Source organism: Fusarium musae, chromosome 5 (genome assembly GCF_019915245.1).
Source record: "Fusarium musae strain F31 chromosome 5, whole genome shotgun sequence".
Classification (NCBI taxonomy): domain Eukaryota; kingdom Fungi; phylum Ascomycota; class Sordariomycetes; order Hypocreales; family Nectriaceae; genus Fusarium; species Fusarium musae.
Window position 1 is genome coordinate 3,933,517 of NC_058391.1, and position 25,990 is coordinate 3,959,506.

Consider the following 25,990-nt stretch of genomic DNA (forward strand, 5'->3'; position numbering starts at 1 on the left):
ATCTGCACTGTAAAAGATGGATGCTTCCTTATCTTATCTCATGCTCTCAGTGACGTACGTCAGTCTTGGCACCATTTGCGCGAAGAAACATTTACGCAAGAGACGCGACTCGGGGTAAAGCAACAAATCACGATGCGCAGCGACGACAGGTAAAACACCAACTCCATGCTTGATTCTAAACGCAACGCTATACACAAATCTATGATGCTCCGCTAATTCTATACCATGTATTGAATCGTCCGTCTCTGTCGTCTCTTCTCCTGCTCCTCCCTCTCCCTCTCATCATCCTCGGATAGATGATCCCCCGAAAACACAGCAAACTCATTCCTCGCCAGAACAGCAGGTGGGATCTCACCAGGCAGTATCCCATTCTCGTCGACAGGCCTGCTGAAGCGGTTGAACGCGATAAAGTTGTCTTCATCAGCGGCAATCGCGTTGACGGGCGTCGCTGAGGTGAATGACTTGCGGCGGATGGAAATGGCGTCGTCTTGGATGGGCTCAACGCCTCTCTTGCGGTAGACAAAGTCGAGGAGAGGGATTGAAAGGCCGTGCACGACGATGGAGAAGAAGACGAGGAAGTAGATGACTGGACCGAGAGCGGCGAGAAGGTCGCGCTCTTCTTGGTCTGCGTCTTCGGGATGAGGAAACAAGTGCTTCATGTGCTCAAGGTAGAAAACGGCACCGACACCAATAGGCCCGAAATAACCCATGAAGAGTGCCTCCTTGTAATCCTTGACAACAGCAGGCATAGCCTTGTACAGCAGCAGAATTGCTGGGATGCGTCGGAACGCAAGGACCATGAAGCCAAGAGCGATGAGTCTGGGCAGCGTAACACCGGTTCCGTCAGGGTCATGGAATGATTGCCAGGGAAGAACCATTCCGATAAACATGAACCCGCCAAAGTTGAGAAGCACGTCAATGCAGTGGTTGACTTCATCGTGACGGCGGTGTGTCTCGGCGAGGAATTCGCCGTCCCAGTTGAGCATGTTACCCGCGACGGTGCAGGCGACGAGATCGTTTGTGCCGATGGCGCCCGTCGTGCCGATGATGAAGAGGCCGAGGGCTGCGGGGAAGAGGAGGTAAGACTCTTCATCGACCCATCCTCTGTGAGCTGTTAGCAAGCTTATTCACTGTTGATGGAGTGAGTGATTGAGACCTACCGACGCATTGCGTGCTTGATGGCCTTGCATGAGGTGAAACCAACCACTGCACCGTAGGCGATACCCATGGCGACGTAGTAGAGCCAAGTCTCGACGACCCAGTTCTTCATGGCTTCACCAATGCCACCACCAAGACGACCAACTTCCGCACTGGCGCGTACAGCAAGATGCGCGGCTTCGGCACCACTTTGCTCAGGGTGCTCGTATGCATGCCGCATCAAGTAAACAGCGAGCATGAGGAACGGGAAGCCTACAGCCCGTCAATAACCCGATTAGTCACCACAACGAAATGAACATACCGAATCCATCGTTGGCTCCAGCTTCAGACGAGATAATCTCCCGAAGATGTCGAGGAACATACTTGTCCGCAAAAGGACCCTTGGCAACAGCTTGTGAAAGGACCGGGTCGGTGCATGTAACGCATGATGCGAGGGCCAGTGCAGCCAGAAGACTAAGCTTGGGGACGGTAGCCAGAATACAGCCTGTTGTCAAAAGCCACATGAGGGTCATGATTGGCAGCAGGCACATGAGCAACTCTTTCCAGCGAGTCACATTGTACTTTGCCGGTAGCGAGTAACCAGCGATGACAAGCTGAACACCAATGACAACTCGCATCAGGCCCTATAGAGGTCAGTCACAGGGCATCATAGCAGCTTCGGTGTCACGTACCAGAGCGATGTCCTCAGTCTGGCCAGGCTCTGCCGAACCCCATCTCTCACTATCGAGAAACTTGGCTGATACGGGTCCAAGAATGATGCCAAACACCATAGCAGGTACTACGCAACACCATCAGTGACCATCTACAGAGAATGATCAGTATAACTTACGAGCTTCTCCGAGGTACCATGACTGTTTGATCTTTACAGAGATGATACCGTACAACGCCATGAAGCCACCTGTGAAAACTCTGTTAGACGCCAAGGTTCGCCAAGATCTGGGCAAATCACCACCAAGAAATGCCCAGGAAGAAATCGTACTGACCCAAGACGCCCAACACGATGTTGAGCTCACTGAGGTTGAGGACTGGCATTTTGGCGTCAAGGATATATGCAGAATCACGTAACTAAATGTTGGGGATTCAGAAGTATATAGTCTTGCTGTCTGCCGGTTTGTTTGCTGAGATGTTGGTGATGGTGCTGTAGGCTTGATGACCGAGAAGATTTGGGGAGGATGTGTACCAGACACTATCCAGAGAAAAAGTCAACAAGCCCTTCGAGTACGAGAACTCTGCAACAGCGACTATGTTCTTCACCAAAAGAACATAGGAAGCAAGCAGAAAAGAAAAAGGTAGCGCAGAGTCAGGTCAAGATCAGAAGGAAGAGGTTCTACAATAGTGGCGTTTGGGATACAGTATGTAGGGCGCAGAAAGCCTTTTGTACAAAGAGGAGCGCGGGGGGAGAAAAGCGAGTGATCAAGTTTAAGGCTGGGAAGCTGGGGAAGGAGAAATGCCTCAGACGCTTCTTCTAAACAGAAGCCAAGATTTACTGACGGCAGAAGACAAGGGGAGATGATGAGAGACAGTACTAAAACATGAGATCTGCGTGGGTGATTCAAGCAGGTCAAAGCTGCCCAAGGCGGAAGCTCATAACAGGAATATCGAGGGAGGTTGTAAGCCAAGACTGAGAACAGGTGCTCAAGTGCTCCACTACCGCCGCGGAAGAAGGTGAGGGAAAGCCTAAGAGGGAAGGAATACACGCCACCTGCCAATGTGTCAGGCGCTTTTTCCGCTCCGAGAGTGCAAGCTGCGGGATTTCTGATGCCGATGACGATATCCAGCTGAGTGGGATTGTCATGGCGTTTACGACAGCTCGCGCTAATCTCGAGGCTGAACGCTTACGACGATTCGATCGTCCCTTCTAACGCGTAATGTTTTTAATCAGCCTCAGCATTTCTCACAACAATCAAAATTAAAAAAAGAAACAGATAAATAAGATCGGCAGGGCAAAAGAAAAGACAGCGAGGGATGGGGAGACACAGGCCGCTTCACAGTCGTAAGCCCCAAACGGTGGCCAAGTGCACCAAGACCTTGGCTGTATTTGGTGCACTTGGCTGTAGAGAATGATTCGGCCAAAGCGAATCATCGCCATATGAGTGTGTGGCCAAGTCACCTGGCCAAGATATTGCAAAAGGGGGCGGCTTTCTTGGCTCGAGGTTGGCGGAGCGTTGAGATTGGCGCTTGGCGCTTGGCGGCTACTTGGCGTTTAAGGTTATTTGTTAAGCATGCTCGCGTTATGCTTAATTAAAGTGGGCATGTGGTGCCGCCAAGCAGACTGCGAGGGCGAACAGGTTATGGATGAGAAAGTCGGGAGACAGGGAGACCGGCTGGTGATTATGTGTCGTGTTTTATCGGACGCTGGGGAGCGGTCGGGCTTTGTTGCACGAGTTGTTGGACTAGAGGATGGTGATACCGACCAAGATGAAGCTTACGAGGATTGAAGACGGAAATACAGATTGCCGGTTGTTTTGCCGGCTACTTGGAATGCTATTGATAGAATTCCAGATATGTCCTTAATACTGGTAAGATAATGGAATTCTTTTGATGATGAAATCAGGTAATCTGTCTTTGTCTTCCTGATGATCAGTGACTCAGAATTTTCAAGGAAAAGATTTAGGGTAAATGACATCAAAGCTCCATCAAAGAATGGATGAATCCACCTTTGCCATTCCCAATCTCGCTGATCACGAGAATATCATGTTGACATAATTTGAGAGGCCAGACAGGTTGTTCAAAATCTTCGTCAGGCTCACTGGAGTAGACTCAAAGACAATCAGTCCCGATCGTGAAAACTGCAGATATGATCACTGAATATCATGGCTGCGCCGGTGAAGAGGCGGGATGTCGCTGATCGGCAATTCCGCTCCGCTCAGCGCGAGTTGGATCATCGTGTGGGGACGTAATCCACGAGCCGCGGGATAAGTGTGACTCAGTTGTCAAGAGTCGGAGATAAGCCACTGATAAGAAGAGTGGTCGCTCCGCTGTTGTTCCGCTGTGACATCTTTATCGATAATCTTGCCAAGACTTTGGCGGTTTTATCTAATCAATAATGTCTTCAGATAGCCTTATCTGATGTAAGACCATCCTGGTGAACATACCATGGCGAGGTATCGTGGTCAAAATATCATATATTTACCGTGTAACTTAAAGCGTTCTGTCTTGCTAATTCCTCGCACGACCCAGAGGGGCATAAGATTCCCTGGATAAAGATTGTTATCTACTGGTAAACACATACATTAGCCCCTTCAGTTTCAAGGTTGTCAATGTAGGATAGAAGTGCGCCTAGCTCCACCATGATCACGATTAGTTGAGTATTGAAGCGGTTCTCTCAGCATTTGCAAGAGTGAAGTTGTCAAAATGGGAGGACCTCCTGTCGGAAAAGCTATCAAGTTGCCCGTGACCTCAATAAACCTTCACGGAGCAGGCTAGCTGGAGGGCAAAACTTGCATGTATCTGTTCTTTTATTGTATTCTGTCATCGAAACCAGGAGGAGATAAGCAAATGCAATTGATTGGGTGCTACTTTCCTTTAAAGATTCAATATTGAACTGAGCGTATAAAGCTTCGGGGAGTGAATCGGCGATTTTACATATGATTTTGAACTGGGCCTTTGCATCAGTACTTGGCTGATGAACTCTCCGGGCCCGTGAGGCGCTGCGACTGTAGGTCAGCCCTCTATCTCGCGAGGTCAACCCCTCACCATCGAAGTCACCATCACCAACAACGGCACCGGCCCCATCACCTTCTGGAATGAATTTTCTCCCCTTAGCAGCGACGCCTCTGACCTCAGCTACTCCCACTTTCATACAGACACGCCCGGTGTTTTGTTTGGCGAGGGTTCTCGAGATGATGCCAGCGGCTACCGACCAGTCTTTTCCAGCTTCCTCACCGAGGTCGCACCTGGTTGGTCGGTGAGCTCAAGGATCAAGCTGCCCAGCGATCCGTGGCTCAGGATGCTCAAAATGTCCGGCACTGTCACGATGGAGATGTATGGAAGCTGGTATGGTATCTGGGCTGGCACTAAGAAGGAGGTCATGGCAAGCGATGTGAACGCTGACATGGGTTTCTGGAATGATATCCATATTCCGTGGGACGCCAGAGTCTCTAAGGAGTCTCAGAGGCACCCCTCAAATTCTGACACTGTCATGAGCCTTGATCTGGACTAGACCTGTCTTGCAGCATGGGTTACCTTGATCGACCGAAGACGGCAATCCTTTTGGAATGTCTCCCAAGACACGGCGTGAGTTCGAGGAGTGACTACTCGCTGCCATCCCGCGAATTGCGTTTTCATTTTGGTTGTCAATAAATGCGCCCAAGACGGTCCAAATTCCAGTATTTGGCATTGTCGCGAAAGCTAGGCTTGCGTTTAGCAAAAAGGATAAAGTTGGACCAATGATGCAATTATGAGAATTTATCTAGCTGTTAATAACCATTTCCCCACAAGGTCTTTAGCACCAAGGAAAAAACAGTGCTGTTAGTGATCGTGAAGTGAGTCCCGTCCTGAATGGAGTACCAAAAGCCTTAGCAAAGACACCATAGCTAGGGGCCTCAATGGACTTCGCAAGTGTTATGAACAGTCGTTAGCATCAAGATCATAACAAAGGAAAGTTAATGATATCAAGGTTTCAGTTTCTGACTCTATCAAGCGAATGCATTTTGTTTATTGACTTTTGCTCTTGAAAACGAAATTGTGGTTCATATTATCGCGATCCGTAGTTTTGCCGATTCTAGGCCACTCCCTTGGTTACCCCTATTTTTCTCGTATCCCTTGCGTGAATGACATTAATCTCTGGGGCCCCCATCAGGTGTGTTGAAGTTTATTTTAACTTCATCTATGCAAACAAGATATGTGGCATCACCTTATAGTATTATTTCTTCGGCGCTTTTCATGAGACTAACCGCCTGTGGCCCATCGCCGTATCAACTTCCGATAAGGGAAGCCATAGCGGTGAATCTGCCTGACAGTGTCGGCGCATGAAGTAGAGAAGCCTGCCGGGTTCCTCAAGTGACAAACCACGTTCCAAGCGCAGTTTCGTAACATGCGGTTTCGGTTCTATCCTTGATATTTGGCCAACACTAGAGTGAACGTTCTCAAAACATATATAGGTAAGCCTCAAAATCTAAGATATACCAAACCCCTCATTCCTCAGCCTTTTGAATCCCACGATCACTTCGCTCCCTGCAACAACAGAAGCCTCTGTCTCTCACGCTCGGCCTCAAGCTCCGCTTCATATTTTGCCCAGCACTTCTTACAATCCCTCCAATTGCCAACTGCCATTGACCCAACCTCATAGCAATCCGATGGGTCGCACTTTACGACCTTGTTATCTACTGCTTTCTGGCAACGACTGACGGAAACCTCGGCAGGGAAGTTGACGTAGCATTTCTGGCATTGCTTCCTAATGATTCTGATCTGGCACATAATTTCGGTTGTAGGTTAGGTCTTTTACTAGGGAGCTGTTGTTGGTGTGTAATTGTAACAGAGGAGGAGAATTTAGAGATATGACCTTAAGGAAATGGGAGGGGACTGCGAGGATGTGTAGTATTTTATACTCAAAGATATGAAGTCCATCACTCATTATTATAATTCATTTGCAGTGACAGCAACTCCTATACTTGAACAATCGCTCTGAAATAGACCTTAAATAAACAGAATCATGTTATTCAGAATTTAGGGTCTTATCTCTGACAGTACGACATCATTCAGGGCATAAACGTGTTTCTAAATCACTTTCATTAGTTTCAGAGCTATCGGAGTTGAACGACGTCAATTTAAGGTTATGGATTAAAATGAGTTCATTAAAATCTTCTGCGGGTTATCGGTGCAAGACAAACCCTAAGACAATTAGGTTCCAGAACATCACGGCCGCACGAATAATTGCCCCACTACCCGATACCACTGAACCCGACAATGCAAATGGCAGGATTTTGTTGCTAGCGATTTCAACGACGGAGACCAGCATTACGGCGAAAAGAACCGTCATTGATCAAAACGTTGCTGTCGCCGAATTGCCAGTCGAGCCAAGCCAGAAAATCATTAGCAGACTTTTGCGTCCGTAGGCTGGCAATTGACAGGCTCTTGTAATTGAATAGGGGAGCCCTGATGCCGGCAAAACGGGGACCAGGTCTTCTGTTAGTGTTAAGCTAAGGATTGTAGCCAAGTCGACTACTCCGTAGTGACGCAGAATTGATATTCAATCAATATGACACTGAAACTATTGATGACTCAATGCCAAAGCTTGAGACACCCAGCGCTCGGTCTGCAAAACATCACAGCCTCTCGATTGAACGCCAAAGTATACAAACACCATATTTAGAGAATGCCAAGTGCATTGAATCACTTCTGATATGGAAAGCTATACTATCAACCAAAGACCGTCGCTCAAGCAATCCATCGGAAGTTAGGGTTCTTCCAATCAAGGTCCTGAATCTCCTGCTGCGACAGACCAGCCAATTCAGCTTCAGCCGGTCGACTAGCCCGCTTCCGGTTATCGCGCTTGATCCACCAGAGAGTTGCGGCACCAAGAACAAGAATCGTGCTCGAGGTAGCCAAATTTAACCCATTGCCGATGGGATAGTTGGGCGCGTCACTCTTGACGAAAGACCAGGTGGAGATGAGACCACCGATGTTACCGAACATGACTGTGAATAGTTAGTGTCTTTTCAATTGCGAGAGTGATGTCTTGATGGACATACCGTTTGTTCCGATGGCTGCACTGCGCGCTGTGTCGCTGAGAACATTGGCGCTGATATGAGAATTCGTCAAAGGCCCCAGTGCAAACGCCGAACTGGCAACGAGGAACGTAGCACCATATCTCGCATGCCCATTCGTCGTCCCCAAAAAGATCGCATAACCCACCATAACCATTGGCGCACAAAGAATAATAAAGATCTGCCTCCTATCTAACTTGTAGCTGATTCCCGGAATAAGCACCGTGAAAAAAGCACCGACGACATATGGCGGCACAGTGAAGAGCTGTTGGGAAATAGTTGTTCGCTCGGGGTAAATCGTTCGTACGATGGTGGGCAGGAAGAAGGCGAGGCCTTGGACGGTGATGTTGTCGAGGAGGAAGATGATGGATGTCGAGAGCGTGAGGGGGCTGCGGATGCCGGCGATGATCTTGGCGGTGTCGATCTTGTCGAGGACTTCGGTTGTGCCGAGACGTTCGGCCTTGATGCGGTTGAGGGCGAGGGCTTTTTCTTCTTCGGTGAGCCAGGCGGCTGATTGGGGACGGTCGGTGAGAGTGACTGAGACATGTTAGCGATGCCAGAGCATGAGAAGTAGGAAGCCTACCGAATGAGATGATGGACAGGCCGACGGTGATGATACCTTCGATGGCTGGAGGAAAGTCAGTGTTTGATCATGCGACGAGACGTGAGACGACTTACCAAAGATCATCTCCCAGCTGGTGAAGCGTCCAAAGTTAGGAAGCTTCAAAATCGCCGATGCCAAAAGACCGCCAAACGCACCCGCCAGCGGCGCCATGACGATATACAGCGACAGCCGAAAGGTGAGTTCTGATCGTCTATACCATCGCGACATATAATACGCAATACCGGGTAACATACCCGCCTCAAAAATCCCCAGCACAAATCTCACACCACAAATCTGATGGACATTTGACACAAACGCTGTAAAAATAGAGCACAGACCAAAACCTAACGATGTCAAGGGGATGAACCATCCGGGACCCATGTATTTGCACAAAAGGTTGGCGGGGATCTCAAAGACGATGTAGCTGATGTAAAATACTGATAGGACGAGGTTGTAGTCGTTGCCCGTGAGCCCGAGATCTTCTTCTAGGCCTGCGAGACGGGCGTTTCCTGACTCGTGTTAATTTTGGAACATTCAATGAGTAGGGAAGGGATCGCGCACCGATGTTTGCGCGGTCAATGAAGCAGAAGAGATAGAGTAGACAAACGGTCGGAACGATCATCCAGTCAATCTTTCGACGCAGCCGAGCCTCTGCTTTAGGATCAATGGAGAACTGCGCGTTCTCAATGCTGCAAACCGTGAGCCATCTAATTGAAACAGCGCACGGAAGACGCGTACCTCTCAACAGTCGCGCCGGGAGTGTCGGTCATGTTGGACGCAGTATCAGCGCCATTCTGCAATTTCTCGTTCTGCGCGCTGGTATCCATTTTGCTGATGAAGAAACGATGATGCAGAAATAAAGACAGCCCAAGATCGACATCGGTCTCACCCCCTTTATACCCAATCTCTCGATTCAGCTCTCTCTCCCCCAGCGCTAGTGGGAGCGGGGTTTGTGTGTCTTAGTCCTTATCGGATCCGGGGTACTGGAGTTCGCCGTTTTACCTGGGGTAGCAAATCTGGGGGAGAACGGAGACTCTTAGCAGCTGCCGGCATATGATGTCGGCTTTAGAAGCACTATGATTGGTTCAGAGTAGGATTAGGGTTCCTTGCGAAGATTGCGACTATGCCAAGGTGAGACTTGGGGCCGTGGGGGGAGGGAGCTGATAGGTTGGTGTTCCGAGGAAGATGAGTTGGAATGCGCTGCCTTCCGAGGGATGATGATGTGCCCAGACTGATCTATTTTATTAGAGTGTTGCGTAATGTTAATCTGAGTGTTTATTTTGATGCTTGTTTGGTGGGCCACGTGGTTGGGAGGGAGGTCTGGATTGATCTCGGTTGAGGGATCGATCAGACCAGTCAGATTCGCTTCCGGGGGAACGTCTGGGGTCTTTGATCTGCTTGACAGCTTTGAACAGAGGGGTTTACTTTACTATCCGAGGAAAGCAATAATTGCATAGCGGAAAGAGGGTTTAAATGAGGAGATGGCGCCTCGACGGGGAAAGGCTCTGTCAAACATATCATGATGAGTCGCCAATTGAGATTGGATGGCACTACTTTTATTGGTCAAGCCGAAGAGAGTCTATCACGAGAAATCCGACAATGCTATGCCCAAAATACGGTACATATCTCACAGGGTCAAATGGAAAAAAAGCCGAGCGCATTATAGTCAGTATAAGATAACCAATCTCTTCTCAATTGACTTAGAAATTGTTCAATTGCATAAAGAGGAAGAGGATTCCGCTGCCAGCCACTGACGTGCAGGGTAACTAGCTTATGTTGCTGAGCGTCATCGTTTAAATGTTGGCTGATGAGAACAAGATGCGATAAGGATAAGGATAAGCTTATCTCAGTCCCTGCATCTCGTCCCACAAACCAGTTATTGGCCATCTCATCTCAACCGACAATCGGGTAATTATTTGACCCGTTTACTAAGCCAAGATGAGTTCAGCCTCATCAAAGCATCTCAACATTCTCATTCTCAGAATTGATGACATACTATTGCAATAATGGAGATCAAATTCAAGGTCCAAAAAGTCCCTACAATTCCGGAACTTCACCCGAGCAACAACACACAGCCCTCCGCACTCGCATTCGTCCAAGTCAACCCCGCGAAAAAAGATAAAGCAGCCCAACGGAAAATCCGCCAACATGTAATGAAGGACATAGGTCTCTCCCGACGAATGGGCACAGTGCGCACACCTCATCCAACAAGCGAGTTGATATTCATCCCCACATACTGGGGCGACGCGCAAGTCTGCTATAACTTCCGAAGATTATTCCGGGCGATGGATATGGTCTCTGAAGGATTACTATCAATAGCTATTGTCGACCCTGTTTTGAGATGGAGACAGAAATTTACAGCGACATTTGAGAGTCCGCCGACGCTGGAGGAGGTTCAGCAGTATACTGAGTCGTTGAGCTTGGTGAGGGAGGGGATTGAGGTGGAGAGTAAAGCTTGTGAAAATGCTGTTATCGGGACGATTATTTGTCTCGCGACCTTTGATGTAAGTCCCCGAAACAGTTTTAGAGTTCAGCATGAGCTAATGAGACAGATGCGCTCCGGGAATTCGGAATCGTGGATGGTTCATATGACAGGCCTGGAAAGAATAGTTGAGATGGCTGGGGGCGTTGAAGAAATGGACTCACGCCCCGTTATCCGACAATCTCTGTTTATGTAAGTTATCTCCCACGGAGCGATCTATCTACTGACCTTTACAGCTGTGACCTTTTGGGCTCAATGGTGGAGGATGCCGAACCGAGATTCCCTTTGCCTCGAGACTTACCGACCTTGCCCGAAGCTACCAGATCGCGATATGTCCAGAAGCTTTGTACTTCATTGAGAAGTGATGATCAGGGAAGCAGAGAACCAATTTCTATCATCGATGGCGCTCTCGCATCCGCGAGTCAAGTCGCCGTCTTACTAAACGAAGTATGGCTCGACAGCCCATTCGCCCTCGATCTCCTCATTCCAGTCTGCGCTCTCGCACATCGAGTCTTATCGCTACAAAGAATTAATTCTATACCGAAACACGACGGCTTTTCACAAGCGAAATCTACTGGAATTATCGCAGAGGTAGTGCGCATCTCGGCTGTTTCTCTGTTCGCATTGGTCATGACACAGTCGTCTGGTGATGCGCTGTACGTTGCAGCTAGAAGGAATACTTCGGTTGAACAACTTATGGCGCAATTAGGTGACAAGTTCTGGGAGGGGAAAGAGGAGCTGAAGCTTTGGGTGTTGGTTGTCCAGGTCTGTATGGGTGTTGGTTCTTTGAAGCCCTGGTATCTGGATCAGATCACTCAGACCATGTCACGTATTCGGCTATGTGCATGGGAAGACTTGATGGATTGTTTGCGAAAAGTGGTCTGGGTAGAAAAAGTCTCTCCATTAGAGATGACGCAACTTCGGTCTGATATTGGAGAATGGCTATCCTAGTACGACATTTCACAAGTTAATACGAACGGCCTAGTAAGTGACGCCGCCACTAACACCAACATACTGCCCCGTAATCCACCTAGACTTCTCCTGAACCAACAAGAGAACAGCATCACCAATATCCTCAGGCGTTCCAGGCCGATCAGCAGCTCTAGTAATCTCAACCTCCGCCCTCATCAACTCATCCTCGTGTCCCTTGGGATATAACTCCGTCCTCACGGGGCCGGGAGCCACTGAATTGACAGTGATACCTTTACTGCGACCAAGCTATACATGTTTGTTAATATCTATCAGAAATAGGGAATATGCTGGGGTACGCACCTCTCCAGCCCATGTCCACGTCAAGCTATCAAGAGCGGCTTTGGAAGCTGCATACGCAGAGACAGCGACATTTCCTCGTTTGGCGTTGGTGGAACTGATGTTGATGATACGGCCGCCGGGAGGCATGTGAGCAATAACGTAGTGGACCATGTAAAAAGCTCCAAGAACATTGAGCTGGAAGACCTTCGTCAATTGCTCGACGTTCGGTTCATCAGTAATAGGGCAGAAAAATGCCGTCGCAGCATTATTCACTACAACAGTCAGTTCCGGAGGCAGAGTTTACACGAGGAACTTACCAAGAATGTCAACATGATCGGTCCCAAACCCCTCAAGCGTCTTATCAACGAGATACTTTGCTCCCTCAGTAGTATCTACTGGAGCCTGGATAGCTATGGCCTTTCCTCCTGCCTGACGAAGAGTGGCACACACGTTTTCGGCGCGATGCTTGGAAGAGTCGGAGACGTAGTTTACTACGACTGAGGCACCGTTTCGAGCGAGGGCGAGGGCAATACCAGCGCCAATGCCATTTTCACGGCCTGAGCCGGTGACGATGGCGACTTTGCCTTGGAGAGTGAGGGTATCGGGCATGATGAAATTGTTTAAGAAGAGAGAGTCTGAAGCTTGTAAAGAAGATGCTGATAATGTAGAAATTTCAAGACTGGAAGCTCGCTGTATTTATACCTCTCGTGCCATATCATCATCTTTCATCCGAATAGCCAAGTCGGACCCCGACGGCGTGTTGTCCACGACAAGACATTGCGGTAGCCTATCATTGACTCTGAAAAAGTTCGTCACTGAGTTCCCGAGTTATCCGTTGGCAATCCTAGAGTTGAGAATTGCCTAATCAGGAAAATGGTGTCTCATGCCCCACCGGACACTGGCCACTAATGATACGAGTTATGGAGCCTGAGAAGCAGAAACCTTGCTTTGACCTTGTTGTGCACGATGGTGTTAGAAGTAGAAGTTCGGTCATGGCTTTATTTTGTTGTTGAATTGGTCCAGCTGAGTAATTCAATCCTCAACAATGCCGACGCGACAGTGTTGAGCGAATCATTTACCGAGTTTTGTTACATGGCTAACGCGTACTGGCACGCCTTACTGTTTAGTTGTCACAGTTGGTCGGCCGTCCAGAGATATGTGCGTACTTATCCACTTCAAGATGCGATTATCTTGTCTCGTCCACCACGGGCATGCTAGTATGTATCTTCAGGCTGTTGAGTACGGCTAGGAGAGCAGAGACGACGATAAAGATGGCTATGATATTGGTATAAGGAGCCATCTGATAGTGAATTTCATGATTGAGACAAGGTACCTCACTTGGCCTGATGTAATTGATTAAAGTCTACTGCGATGTTATCTTTAGAGTGTTATAGTGCGACTGAGTTGACAACGCGACAGGATCAATTTATCACGTAGTCTCTCAATGCGCTGCCTTGGGTCGTCAACAGGATATGAGCTTGGTGCACGTGAACTTCATCTGTCGATTCAATTTGGGACTAACTGGGCTGCCTCAATTTTAAGTCTCTTGTTCAGTCGCAGATTGTTGATGGACCTGTCGTCCTTTGGCGTTGAGACGTGAATTTTTATGGCCGAGCTCGGCCCGGCATCGGAGATCATGTTGTTTTTACTCCGAGTGAGCTTTAGACCGCGTTTTCTCTTCAGTGGATGAAACCACTGAAAAAAACAAAAATGCAATGACAAAAAGCTCTGCCGGATTAGAAGAAAAAGGATCAGGGGTGTCTCCAGTCAGATAAGCAATTCGACTATTCATCTTACTCGGGATTGAGCGAAGCATAACAATTGTCGTAAAGGAATATCTCTATTTTGGCCCGGGAGGGTATTTTAGCTCTTATGATCTATATGTAAAATATAAACTCTAGTGCCCGTTGACGCCGTTTGTACCATTTGTCCCGTTGGTTCCGTTAAGTGCATGGCCCTGGGTTCGGACGTCGTGAATTGCCTTGGCGACATACTGTACGTTCCTCTTGTTCACTATCGTATCATTAGCGCACTGTCTGCCAGAAATACGGAAACAGACTCACATCCAGAGATAGAAATACGTCCCGAGTTGAGCAGGTAGATGTGGAATCGCTCACGAAGAACCTTGACCTCGAACGGAGATAGACCAGTGTATGAGAACATACCAATCTATAACGTCAGCACTTCCTCGCTATCACCGTAGATCTTCGGCTTACCTGATCGACAATATGGTTCCATGTCCCAGGTGTCTCTAATCTCACCAACTCATCATAAAGAGCCTGTCGCATGCTCTTAATGCGACTACTCATAACCTGCAGATCCGCCATCCACGCCGCAGTCAACTCCTCACTATCCAAAACGGTCTTGACAATAGTAGATCCATACTTGGGCGCCATCGAAATCTCAGATCGGAGCAGGTACGATAACGTCGAGTATGCGTTATCGCGGATCTCCTTGGACGGCTCTGCGAGAACAAGATGAACCGCGCCTGTGCGGTGGCCGTACAGACCAAAGTTCTTGGAGAAGGACTGCGCGACGATCATGTCGGGACGAGGCTGCTGGTGATAGAAATATCGAATCGCCCATGCGTCCTCGGCGGGAGATCCGGATGCGAAACCTTGGTAGGCTGCGTCGAAGAAGGGGAAGAGCTGTTTTCGCTGGCAGACTTCTGCGATGGCCTTCCACTGCTCCTTGGTAGGGTCGAGACCAGTTGGGTTATGCGCACAAGCGTGCAGCAACACAGCATCGCGGGGCTGAGCTTGCTCCTCCAGGGTCTTGATCATACCCTCAAAGTCCAACGAACAGTCTGACTTCTTGTAGTACGGGTACAATTTCGGCTTCATACCAACAGACTCCCAAATCATATGGTGGTTAGCCCACGTAGGATCCGACACCCAGATATTCTGCGGTCTCAAGTAATCAGCCACGAACCTCGCACCGATGTGATTCGCTCCGGTTCCGGAGACAGTCTGCACACTGGCGATGCTCAAATCATCCTGTTCTGCAAAAATCAAATCCCTCGCAACCTTCAAAAACTGCTGATCGCCCTCAATGGGGAGATAGTCATGTCTGGTGAGACTAGCCTCCTCAAAGAGCTGCTTCTCCACGCGGGTGACTACATCCAAGGGCCATGACTTGCCCTCATCGGTGCAGTACACGCCGACGCCGAGATTGACGCGGTCGGGGGAGGCGTCGGCGCGGTAGAGGGCGAGGAGATCGAAGATCTCGTCTGTTGGTTGCGCGGGGAGGGATGAGAAGCACGAGGGGGACATTATGGGCGTCTGTTTGATGGGGTTGGGGTGAAGTGATGGATGAGGCGGTGGAAGAGGATCGGAGGAGGGAAGTGGGTATTTTTAGGAACGGGGGGCTTTTCAGGGTAGGGCTAGTTTTTTTAGCGGTTGAAGGGCGCCACTTGGAAAAAAATGGGTGAAGTGTTTGTCGCTAGCATTCGGGTTTCTTTGTCGGCAGGTGTCAGATGATGGGAATGATATCAGGTGGTTGAACCAATTGACAAATCAGAGTGAGAGATGTGAAGATTCATCAGGGACAATGGCGACATACTTCAACGAGGTTACGCCAAAGCACCGACCAGTAGCTGATGTAGCTTCATCAATTAACATGTTTTGTATATATCCTTAACCACCCCCTGTTCAATCCCATGTTAACCCACAGTAGACAAACTGACAGAGTTCCCAAGTCGTTGCAGTTTCGAGATTGGCTGCAAAGTGAAGCATCCATCAAGTGCCAAATTAGCCGTATCCAGACTAGCCTCAGGTACAAAGAGTGATTATTCCCGAAGGACCAATCATGTTGCTCAATTGGTCATACGGCTGCATTGAGGTGACAACGCTTTGACGAGCGACTGATTGATGAGAAGTGATCAATGCGACTTGATTGGTATTGAGTTTTGAGCATTGCGACGTTTGTGCGCTGCTAGTAAAGGGGCGGAAATAAAAGGGGGGAATTTAGCTGCGACACCCGGATAATTCATGGTCCGTAGGGCGTTTTAGAAGTCAAAACTTCGGGGACGCCGAGTGGCGGTTCACCATAATTCTCATCAAGGAATGCAATTGCATTGCAATAACCAAGAGACGTGTATTATAGGGTACTGAGAAGTAATAGCGTCTATCCGTAATTTAACAACTGAATGTACATACGCGGCTTGAATTAACTCAATGTCTTTGAGTCTGCCTCGGCACTTACGCTGGGACCATGATAGCGTTTCAGTTGCAACACTACGGATAACGAGACCAAGTCTGCAAGTCTACCCAGACCATCCCAGACCAGACCATCCCAGGCCATCCCAGACCAGGCAAGTACCAGCAACTTAAATGGTTCGACCCACGTAACGCACCGTCAATGCTTGCGCCTCCCTCCAACCTCAGGCATCAACAATAATCCAATTTTCCCTTTCTCAATTTCTTCCCAAAACAGCCGAGATCTCATCCTCAGCCGAGACCTCGTCTAACCCCATTCCATTCCATTCCTTCACCTTATCATTTTTAATTCAATCGCAAATGCACTCGTTACCAATATTGTCTTTTTTCACTCTTTTCTCTTCCGCGCACGCCTCATACGTTCAGTTCAAGGACTGCAGTGTCCCATCCTCATCAGCATATTCCTACTCCCCAGACAGTCTAGACGTCTATCTTGACCAGCACAGCAATGGAGCTACAACGCTTAATCTTGCAATAGCCGGGAATTATCCAGACTTGGCTTCGTGTCGGAGATCGCTGCTTGGCAACGCCTCTGTCGAGTTGAGCCTCGAGGCCCTGGGCGGGACGACGCGCTACAACGGCGAGGTTCGGAATGCGACGTGTCGGACCAGGGAGTTTAAGCAGATCAACAGGGTTTGGCACTTGCAGTATCTTGACGTCCTGTTCTGGATAAATGATCCGAAACCGCTGGCGGCGTATGAGTTTGAGATCAACATTGATGCTCCGGATCATTTCTCAGTGGCGTGCCTGAACGGCTTCCTGACGCCGGATATTGGATACAGTGCCCAGGAGATTTCATTCTGGATACCGGCGCTTACCTTTATTCTGGTTGTTTTGGCAGCTGTCGGGAAAGAATGGTATAATCTCGTGCATCCTTTACGAGAAGATGATGAGTCTGGGCAGGAGAGGAGTATAAGCCGGTCTCATCTCACGCGCATCGCCGATTGTTTGGCGTATATACAATTCATCTTCTTTTCCAGCGCGCTCAGCCTCCGACAGCCTGGATTTCTGCAACCGGTGGTTAGTTCGACGAGCTGGTCTACCCTCATGACCCGACGGGGTATTGTTTGGCGACATTCGCTGTACTATGGCATTCGCGACGGGATCCACGAGATCAACGGCACGTTTGGCGGGACTTCGGGGTTGGAGCACATGACGCAGGTGATGGGAGCCCCAGTGACAGTGGAAACCTGGACAAACATCGCGACGCTGGCGGCGGTCATTCTCGTGCTGTTGTACGCGGTAATTCAGGCTGGTCTTCATTTACGATGGACGCGCGATTGGTTTCAGCAGTCAGGAAGATGGATGATTGACAGGAGTTCGAAACCGCATAAAGCTACGATCTGGGTCGCTTTACGAGTCTACCTGAGTTATCTACTTCTCCCGCTCACGGCTTGGACGACATATCAACTTGACAGCGCGAGCGCTCGCCCCGTTTACTATACAATCCTCGTCATCGTGGTGGTTGCGTTGTTGATTATTGGGTGCTGGTGGGGAATGTCGCGGAGTCCCCAAGACATGGGGTATTTACTGGTCGACAATCTTCACAAGCAGACACCCGAGGAACCGTCACGAACGCAGGACTATTACAGTTATGTCACCTTCATTCTTCTTTTCGCTCGGGGCGTTATAATCGGTGGATTGCAGCGTTTCGGAACCGTTCAGTTGTTTTCGCTCATGGCTTGTGAGGTCATTCAACTGGGTTTCCTTGCTTGGGTTGGCGCGACATCTGAGCTGCTTTCTAAACCAGTCTTGATCGCTGGCGCGCGACTTTCAGTGCTTCTTCTCTGTTTGGGAATGATTCCTGATTTGTGGACTCATATTGCTGCGAGTGCGCTTGGTTATGTTTTGCTAGCATTCCATGCTCTGTTCTTGGTTGGCATGTTTCTCGTCCCCTCAGCCTACGAGTCTACCCGTCTCGGCGTCACTTGTTACAATGAATGGCAGACTCCTCAACAAACTGCTGGCGACTCTTCGCTCGAGCGACCTCAGGTATGTCATCACCACTACCTCCACCGACGTGTACAAGCACTAACTCTTACAGGTTTACGGCCTTCGCCAACTCTCAAGACGCCCAACGACAAGAACAGACTTGACGAGCCAAAGCATCATGAATCACGACAGAAGCAGCAGCCTCTCAAGCTCAGCAAACTCCTCCTCCGACTCCGCCAACAGATCCTCCCGTGGTTCAGAACCCGTATCCCCCGAACTCCTTCGCACATACTTCCGCTCTCCCCGCCCCGAGCGATCCGTATCAAGCCTCTCTGGCAGAAGTCAATTCGACTCACCACGTGCATCACGCTCTTCACCACGCCACCAACAATTCCCATCTTTTGACACCACGCGCCCACCGACAGTTTATGAAAATCCTGCCGAGAGGAATTCTGTAGGTTCGAGTTTGAGTACGGATAGTGGTGATTGCGGAGAGGCACCGTCTGCGTGGTCGGCAATATTACCGTCGAACACGAATGTGGATTATTCGTTTAGGGAAACGGATTTGTATTATCATAAGCCGAGGGAGGTGTCGTTTGGGAATAATAGTGGTGGTGGTGGTAATGAGAGCCGGGGACAGGCGTCGGGTTGGGCGGGAAAACTCAAGTTTTGGTCATGATAATCTATGTAATTTATTTTTCTTTGGGTCGGCTGGGAAAAAAGGCATTGGGAGCGACTGAGATTCAGGAATACTAAAATTAATGAGTACTGATTCATATATCGACTTTGCCGCCGTGAACACTTGAGCTGGACGAGACAAGTCTGACGTAGATGTCAATTTGACCAACTGTATAACGTCGCCGAGGTTACGACGATGGCAGTGGTAAGGTAAGAAACAGAATCCGTGAATGGAGTGACAGGAGTCGACGAGCAACTAATCACCACGCATGATGACTATAAATAATAGGAAGTCTTCTTGCAGACAGGGACAACAAACCACTCCGCCAGCTGTAAACTAACGAACTAATACGAAAATTTGAAAGTAGAAATGACGAGAACACTCCACGAACTCACCGACGAAACTGAATTCTGGGAATGTCGCCAGACCAAAGGTGACGGCAAGACATGTTTCAAGATTAACGAAAAAGAGGACAAGGTGTGCATGGCGTGTAAGGCGAGGCGTGACAAGCGAGACAAGGCTCTTGATAAAGACGGAGTTGAGATTGGGGAGTTGAAGAAAGTTGAAGGCGGCAAGGAGTTTTGGGAGTTCAAAAACTGATGAAGGTCAGGTTTGGCTAAAGTGAATCAACCAGAGAGACATTACCATTCACAGTATCATCTTTGCATTGTGATTAGCATAACCCGTTCGATCACCGTGAGTGTTTGTAGTAAAAGTCGCTGATTTGTGATGCATGCTGGGACAGTCAGTTTACTGCCAGCGACGTAGGGTAACTTTGAGCTGAATCACCTCAGTTGAAGCAACACTTCCTAACAGTGACTTGAGACGTGGACATTATGGAGAATGGATACAAAAGTAGTGGTATCGCCCCCAAACAGAGATGGTAAACACGCGAGCAAACAAACAAACAAGTCAACTGCATTGGCACCGAGATCTACAACCCCAAAACATATTAAGCCTGCAAACTTCCACCATGACGGAGACATACGACAAACCTCCTGAGACGATCCTGTTCTGGCAGTGCAGGCAGCGGATCGACACGAAAACAAAATGCAAATATCTCAATAACAAGGGAAACATGACTTGCAACGGCTGCAAATCAAAACGGGGCAAAGGAGATGTTGCCCTTGATCAGTATAAACGCAAAGTTGGTGTTCTGCAGAAGGTGGAAGGCGTGGTGGAGTATTGGGAGCATTTGGAGCCAAAGGACTCGGTTCAAGAGGGAGGGACTGGAGTGTGATTTGATGGAGCAAGATGGTGATTGTTTTGAACTGGGAAGACTCATAATCAAGTGTCGTTGGCGGCGAAACCTTCGGGCCTATATCCCAAGTGTCGAGGTCCTATCTGGACCCGTATAGGTGGACAATGCAGAGAAGACCAGCAGCCTTGTAATAGGAATACAAGCGAGACTTGCTCCAGGGCAAAAGGAACCAAGAACCCGATGTCTATTCCCAGCGCAGTACGCAACGACTTTGACTTTATTGGAATGTTCTTTGCGAAAGGCTGTGCTTTGGTAAGGTTGAAAGGCTGTAGGGTATGTGGATATTGTCCTTCAAAATCTAAAGCTAATCAGGAGCTTTCAGTGTGTTGCTTGATATATCTCGTTGAGATGCTATAAGCTTTCAATATCAATCAAGCTGAAGAGTTTAAAAAGGGAATTGGCCACAGCGCACAAAGGTCACATAGCATTTAGGCAACATACATGTGGCGCTCACTGTTGCCCAGTATTTTGCGTTTGGCTGGAAAGCTAGTTATCCTAGTGACTGACCCAAAGCTGTATTAAAATGACAGGACATCTCTTTTCGATTCAGCTCTTAAGTTTACTTCCTTCTTTGATCAACTCCCCTTGTCAGTGTAAATGCTCGTGAGTGAAAACAGCCATCAAGTGATACATGTTGAGTCCTTCACTGACACCAAGCACAGCAATAAAAGTAGCAGCTTCTCCTACGAACATCCACCAAACGCCTCAACAATTACTCTACAACTTAAAAGCAACATCCGAAACGCGACAGCGATGGCCGAGACGTACAACGTACCTCCCGAAAAGAGTGCCTTTTGGGTATGCAACCAGTACAAGGGTGAGGGAGAGAAATGCGGTAATCTCAATGATATAAAGGATAAGCAATGTGACGATTGCAAGATGAGACGAGATAAGGGAGACTTGGCCTGTAACGGAAGAATGCGAGTCATTGGCAAGCTGAAGAAGGTGGAAGGATTAGTGGAGTTTTGGGAGTTTATTGACGTGGATGTCTCAGCTTGGTAGTGTGGAAGAGACTGCGGTTGGTTCCAGGGTAATCAGTGACGGGTGGGAACAGAGAAGACTGGTTTATAAACAGGATCAACGCGTCTCTTCTTCATGTGGGGTTCTATTTACGTAATGAATCGCCGTCCTCATGAAGTGATTTATATTTTCTCCGATCACCGGTCAGAGTGACACCACCATTACTGTGAGGCGCTCGTCGCAGGGTAAGTGACACCATCCCAGCATCGCAGTGAACTTCAGCCAAGATACAAGGGTCATTAGCCAAATAACTATAAATACCACAGAAAAGAACCCTACAATATCAACTACAACACGCAATAATTCATCGTCAAGGAAATCATCAACAATGCCTATGGTAAACAGAATTCGAGAAGACACCGAGGTCTGGAAGTGCATGCGAACAAACCCCGACGGGACAACATGCCGTGGGGCAACAGAGCCAGCGCAAATGCTTTGTGAGAAATGTGGGTTGAAGAGAGACGTTGGAGCAGTCGCTAATAATGAAGATGGCAAGAAGATTGGAGAGTTGAAGAAGGTTGAAGCTACTGGGATCGAGCATTGGGAATTCAACGATAATTAGCTTTGTGTAGGAAAGGACCGACAGGTTCCGTAGGCAAAATGAATTGAACACAGACAAACATTTTTCGTTACGATTTGAGATCTATGGTGCCTCGATCTTTGTACTACTACAACTGTGACAAATTCCGCCATGATAAGTGAACTGCCGAGCAACTCACACCAAGTTTGTATCTACTACTACTTAACCTCCAACCTCAACGCATCATACTGCACATAAAGAGTATCAGGCAATAGCGCCGTCTCAACACTAGAAGCATTAAACGGCAAACTCAACACAAACTCATTCTTCCCCACTCTCAGCCTCTCAGCCGGAAACTCAAACTTGTGCTCAATGTTCTGACACGCAACCGCACTACGAACAGCACACGAGCCGCTTCGCCAGTACGGAATCACCCATGTATCCTCATACCCGCCGTTCACGCTAATAGTCCAGGGTAAGTCACTATTGAAGCGATCGTTGACGGGCGTCCACTTCGCGTTACCGTTGCCGGTGCGTACGCCGGCGAGTTGCACTGTGAAAGTTGCGGTCTTGACGTTTTTGAGTTGTGGTTTCGTTAGGTCGAATGTTATGGTCCAGTTGTTGACGTTGTCGTAATAATTCTCTGATCGGAGATGGTTTCCTTTTGCGGCGATGAAGGACCAGTGAACGTAGTTGAGATCTTCGGCTTCTTGATCCTTTCCGACGTGGAAGCTGACGCCCTTGGGGAAATCTTCGACAAAGTCGTATTTGGCCCAGTAAATGCGGTATTGCTCGGGCCGAAGAGGCTTTGAAGTATCAGGGGCGTATCCGTGTAGATACTCGCCTGAAGACTTGTCAGGTGTACCAATACGCCAGAGCTCTTTGCCAGCGTTCTCCTCTTTCCAGGTGAAGCTGCCTTTGTTGTGGGATTTGGAAATGCTAATGTCGTCTCTAATGTACCATCCAAAGACGTCATCAGCGTAGATGGTGACTCTATACACTCCGTCCACGACCTGAGGAATGCTGAAGCCACCAGACTCATCAATCTCAGCCCAATATTGAAGTGACTTTGTACTGAACACATTGAGCTGGAAGTCTTGCTTGTTCTCTGAAAGAACAATGATCGGCCTTTTTGCGCCCTTAGGAAGCTTCACTTTGCCACTGTAAGTAGTTCGCCTCGATGACGGGATATAATTAGGAACATATTGGGCAATGCTGTCATAGAACTTTGCATTCCACTCTGGATCTGCGTACTTGGCGGCATCAGCTCTAAGATCGGCAAGTGCTGCGTCTTTATCGCCTTTGTTGAAGTAGTAGAACTGAGGACCCCAGGTCCGATCAAAACCATGAGTGATGTTTGGCATTGGCGCGCCATGATGGCCAGATACGATGTAATTATACACGATACCGTCAACAACGAGATCAGAGTGCAATGGACCGCCATAGTATGTCTCTCGCGTATTGTGAACAAGCCATGCACCGAATGTACTTCCATCTGCACTGGTAGAGCCATCGCTGAACTGGCCGTGGACATCATGGTTGCGCCAACTCTCCGAGAGATTGTACTTTGTCCAGTAGTCGGAGTATTGCTCAACGTACGGATCATCGGTTTTATTGCCGACATACCAAGTAGCATCTTGGACTGTCAAAGCACCCGAAGCATCAGGCAAAGGACCATAGTTTCCCTCACTGGTGGAAAAATGAGTCCAAAGCTTGGTATTTGGCCTGAACAGTGTACGCAATTCACCGAGGTCTCGCAAGAATGGCTTCGACGCATTGAAGTAGGTAAGACGAGTAAACGTATGCAGACCTGTTTCCTCACCCCTGAGGAAGAAGTACTGCGACAGAGTCTGGTTGGTCGGCTTGTAGGTGTCGCTCATAATAATGCCGCCATACTTCGTTCCAGTAGAATCAGTACCTTTAACGAGGCGGAGATCTGCGGTGCTACCAGGTGTCCAGAAACCAGTTGGGATACAAGAGCAGTCAATATATGGACCCTTGCCGCTATTCCCGCTCAGCGGTCCGAGAAGATCTTGACCATCGAGTGTAGCATCGATGATGTGTCCACTAGACTTGGCGAGAACAATTGCGAAGCGTATGTTGGAGAGGGAGATGTGGGTAGAGTTCTCAGCAGTGGTCAATTCGGCTAAAGCATGGCTGATTAGCCCAGCGGCCAAAGCTAACGACTTCAACGAGAGGAACGCCATCATGATTGTGTGCCGATGTCCACTTGGAAAGATACCTCAGAGGGTTTAAATATAAGCATTGTCACTCGGCTCAATTATACCGAAGACTTCGGCGGTAAATGCACCAGGGAGAAGATCTCGTCGTTTGTATGGATGGGATAATTTAGCCGCTTGAGTCCCACCACTGGGCCGCAGGACGCGGGGAAGACAGGGGCAGATATGACGATGCATTTACCGCGAGAGGCTAAGATCTGCGTTGGCAATCCTATTCGAGCAGTTCAAAAAAGTCTTCCGGAGGAGTATGTACAGTTCAGTATGAATTGCCATAGTCGACAATCTGACCCCAAATCCCCCCTCAAGTTAACCCCAAGAATGCTGGTAGCACTATCATTGTGGTTGAGACTTGGTGTAGCCGACGTTGGACCGATACTGGTGGCGGCGGAACACGCTCCTTCTGGTTGTCTTACATTGGCGTTCGGCGTGACTCATCATACTGACTACTTCTCAATAGTCTTTAAACTCACGTTTGTAAATCTCTGATATACCAGTAACATCTCACGAAGCCGAATATCCCACCAAGAGGAATCACGGAGCCGCCTGTTGATATGAAAGACCGCCTTCGTGCATCATACAACGCGATTGCACCAGCATACAACACCTGGACAGCGCGCCACCACAAACTTCGTCTCAAATATCTCGACAAACTTCTGAATTCCTGCCCAGAACTAGAATTAAATGGTGATACGGCGAAGAAGCAAGTCCTCGAGCTTGGATGCGGTTCTGGAACTCCTTTCACGTCAACTCTGCTTGCTCGAGCACCGTCAATCCACGTACACGTCAATGACCTTTCAGATGTTCAATTAGATCTTGCTCGACAAAACCTAGCTGTGTATCAGGATCGTGTCGAGTTCCATCCCGGCGACATGATGAAACTAGACTTTGAACCTGGTTCCCTCACAGCAGCCGTGGCTCTGTACAGCATTATTCACTTGCAACAAGAAGAACAGAGAGAGATAATACAGCGAATTGGTAGATGGCTTGCGCCGGGTGGTGTCTTTTTGTCTACTTTTGGTACTGATGAGGCGTCAGTTATTATTGATGAGAGGTGGCTAGATGATAAAGGCTGGATGTTTTGGAGTGGACTTGGGAAGGAAGGGGTCATGAAGGCGTTGACTCAGGAAGCTGGGTTGGAAGTTCAACATGCCGTTTTGGAAGAAGATGCAGATGACAGGTTTATATGGATTATTGCAAGAAAGGGTAGTGTATAAGTACTAACTTCTCTTGGCTGATTCAAGCTCTCAGCTACAAGTCTCAACTGCAAGAATCGTGTTAGAAGTACGGATCCTGAATCGTGAGCGCGCATATGCTTCAGTCTACATGCTCATTCATCACCTGTGTTCGCAGCTTAAAGTTTCACCTTATGGGCCACCGTAATCCATAGCTCTCATAAGGTCTTCGATGAACATGCGCCTGTTATCCATGTCGAAGTACATCGACGCTGAACAAAACCCACCAGTTGTGCAATGTACTGTTCATGACTGTCTGTCTCTACGCGCGATCAAGGTGATTCCCGGAAACAGGCGATTGCGAACAGTGCACCACAGTATCATACGTTCATAGCCAGTGAGATCTATTACGATCACGGTGCGAGGCGACATAGGCTCATGTGGATTATCGCAAAAAGAACATTGGCGCTTAGCATATTGAAAGTGATAGAGCTTCAATACGGAGGTAAAAACCGAATCTGATCCTTCTAATCCCTATCTATATACACAGAGTTACAAGCTCTATCCTCAGGGACTCTCAAGGATCTCATTCAATGCCACCTCAAATATTGACAAGATTTGTTGTTGATGTTTGATGTCTTCTTCCAAGCCCCACATTTCTGGTGTCTCTTCTGTGTCTGCAACAGGAGCCGCTTCAGCAGAGTCTTATAGCGCCTAGCTGTATCAATGACGAAGTATGAGGAAATC

At 48.5% G+C, this 25,990-nt stretch overlaps 7 protein-coding genes across 7 annotated transcripts; 2 read left to right on the top strand and 5 right to left on the bottom strand.

The window, feature by feature from the left end:
• Positions 1–218: 218 nt before the first annotated feature.
• Positions 219–2,190, bottom strand: J7337_007709 (uncharacterized protein; the record flags this gene model as incomplete). Its single annotated transcript, XM_044825342.1, has 6 exons — positions 219–1,104; positions 1,161–1,410; positions 1,460–1,781; positions 1,830–1,936; positions 1,988–2,056; positions 2,142–2,190. The coding sequence occupies 6 exons, from the start codon at positions 2,188–2,190 to the stop codon at positions 219–221; spliced, it is 1,683 nt and encodes a 560-aa protein (XP_044680999.1).
• A 2,555-nt stretch (positions 2,191–4,745) lies between these two features.
• J7337_007710 (uncharacterized protein) lies at positions 4,746–5,320 on the top strand (the record flags this gene model as incomplete). Its single annotated transcript, XM_044825343.1, has 2 exons — positions 4,746–4,772; positions 4,826–5,320. 2 exons carry the CDS (start codon positions 4,746–4,748, stop codon positions 5,318–5,320), a joined length of 522 nt encoding a protein of 173 aa, XP_044681000.1.
• A 2,216-nt stretch (positions 5,321–7,536) lies between these two features.
• J7337_007711 (uncharacterized protein) lies at positions 7,537–9,296 on the bottom strand (the record flags this gene model as incomplete). Its single annotated transcript, XM_044825344.1, has 6 exons — positions 7,537–7,796; positions 7,851–8,402; positions 8,449–8,493; positions 8,544–8,978; positions 9,031–9,158; positions 9,208–9,296. The coding sequence occupies 6 exons, from the start codon at positions 9,294–9,296 to the stop codon at positions 7,537–7,539; spliced, it is 1,509 nt and encodes a 502-aa protein (XP_044681001.1).
• A 2,636-nt stretch (positions 9,297–11,932) lies between these two features.
• Positions 11,933–12,811, bottom strand: J7337_007712 (uncharacterized protein; the record flags this gene model as incomplete). Its single annotated transcript, XM_044825345.1, has 3 exons — positions 11,933–12,169; positions 12,224–12,474; positions 12,520–12,811. The coding sequence occupies 3 exons, from the start codon at positions 12,809–12,811 to the stop codon at positions 11,933–11,935; spliced, it is 780 nt and encodes a 259-aa protein (XP_044681002.1).
• Positions 12,812–14,099: 1,288 nt separating this feature from the next.
• On the bottom strand, positions 14,100–15,474 carry J7337_007713 (uncharacterized protein; the record flags this gene model as incomplete). Its single annotated transcript, XM_044825346.1, has 3 exons — positions 14,100–14,215; positions 14,266–14,371; positions 14,419–15,474. 3 exons carry the CDS (start codon positions 15,472–15,474, stop codon positions 14,100–14,102), a joined length of 1,278 nt encoding a protein of 425 aa, XP_044681003.1.
• A 2,463-nt stretch (positions 15,475–17,937) lies between these two features.
• J7337_007714 (uncharacterized protein) lies at positions 17,938–18,756 on the top strand (the record flags this gene model as incomplete). The annotated part of the gene is made up of 2 exons (XM_044825347.1): positions 17,938–18,411; positions 18,490–18,756. The coding sequence occupies 2 exons, from the start codon at positions 17,938–17,940 to the stop codon at positions 18,754–18,756; spliced, it is 741 nt and encodes a 246-aa protein (XP_044681004.1).
• A 3,293-nt stretch (positions 18,757–22,049) lies between these two features.
• On the bottom strand, positions 22,050–24,038 carry J7337_007715 (uncharacterized protein; the record flags this gene model as incomplete). Its single annotated transcript, XM_044825348.1, has 1 exon — positions 22,050–24,038. One exon carries the CDS (start codon positions 24,036–24,038, stop codon positions 22,050–22,052), a length of 1,989 nt encoding a protein of 662 aa, XP_044681005.1.
• Positions 24,039–25,990: the final 1,952 nt, after the last annotated feature.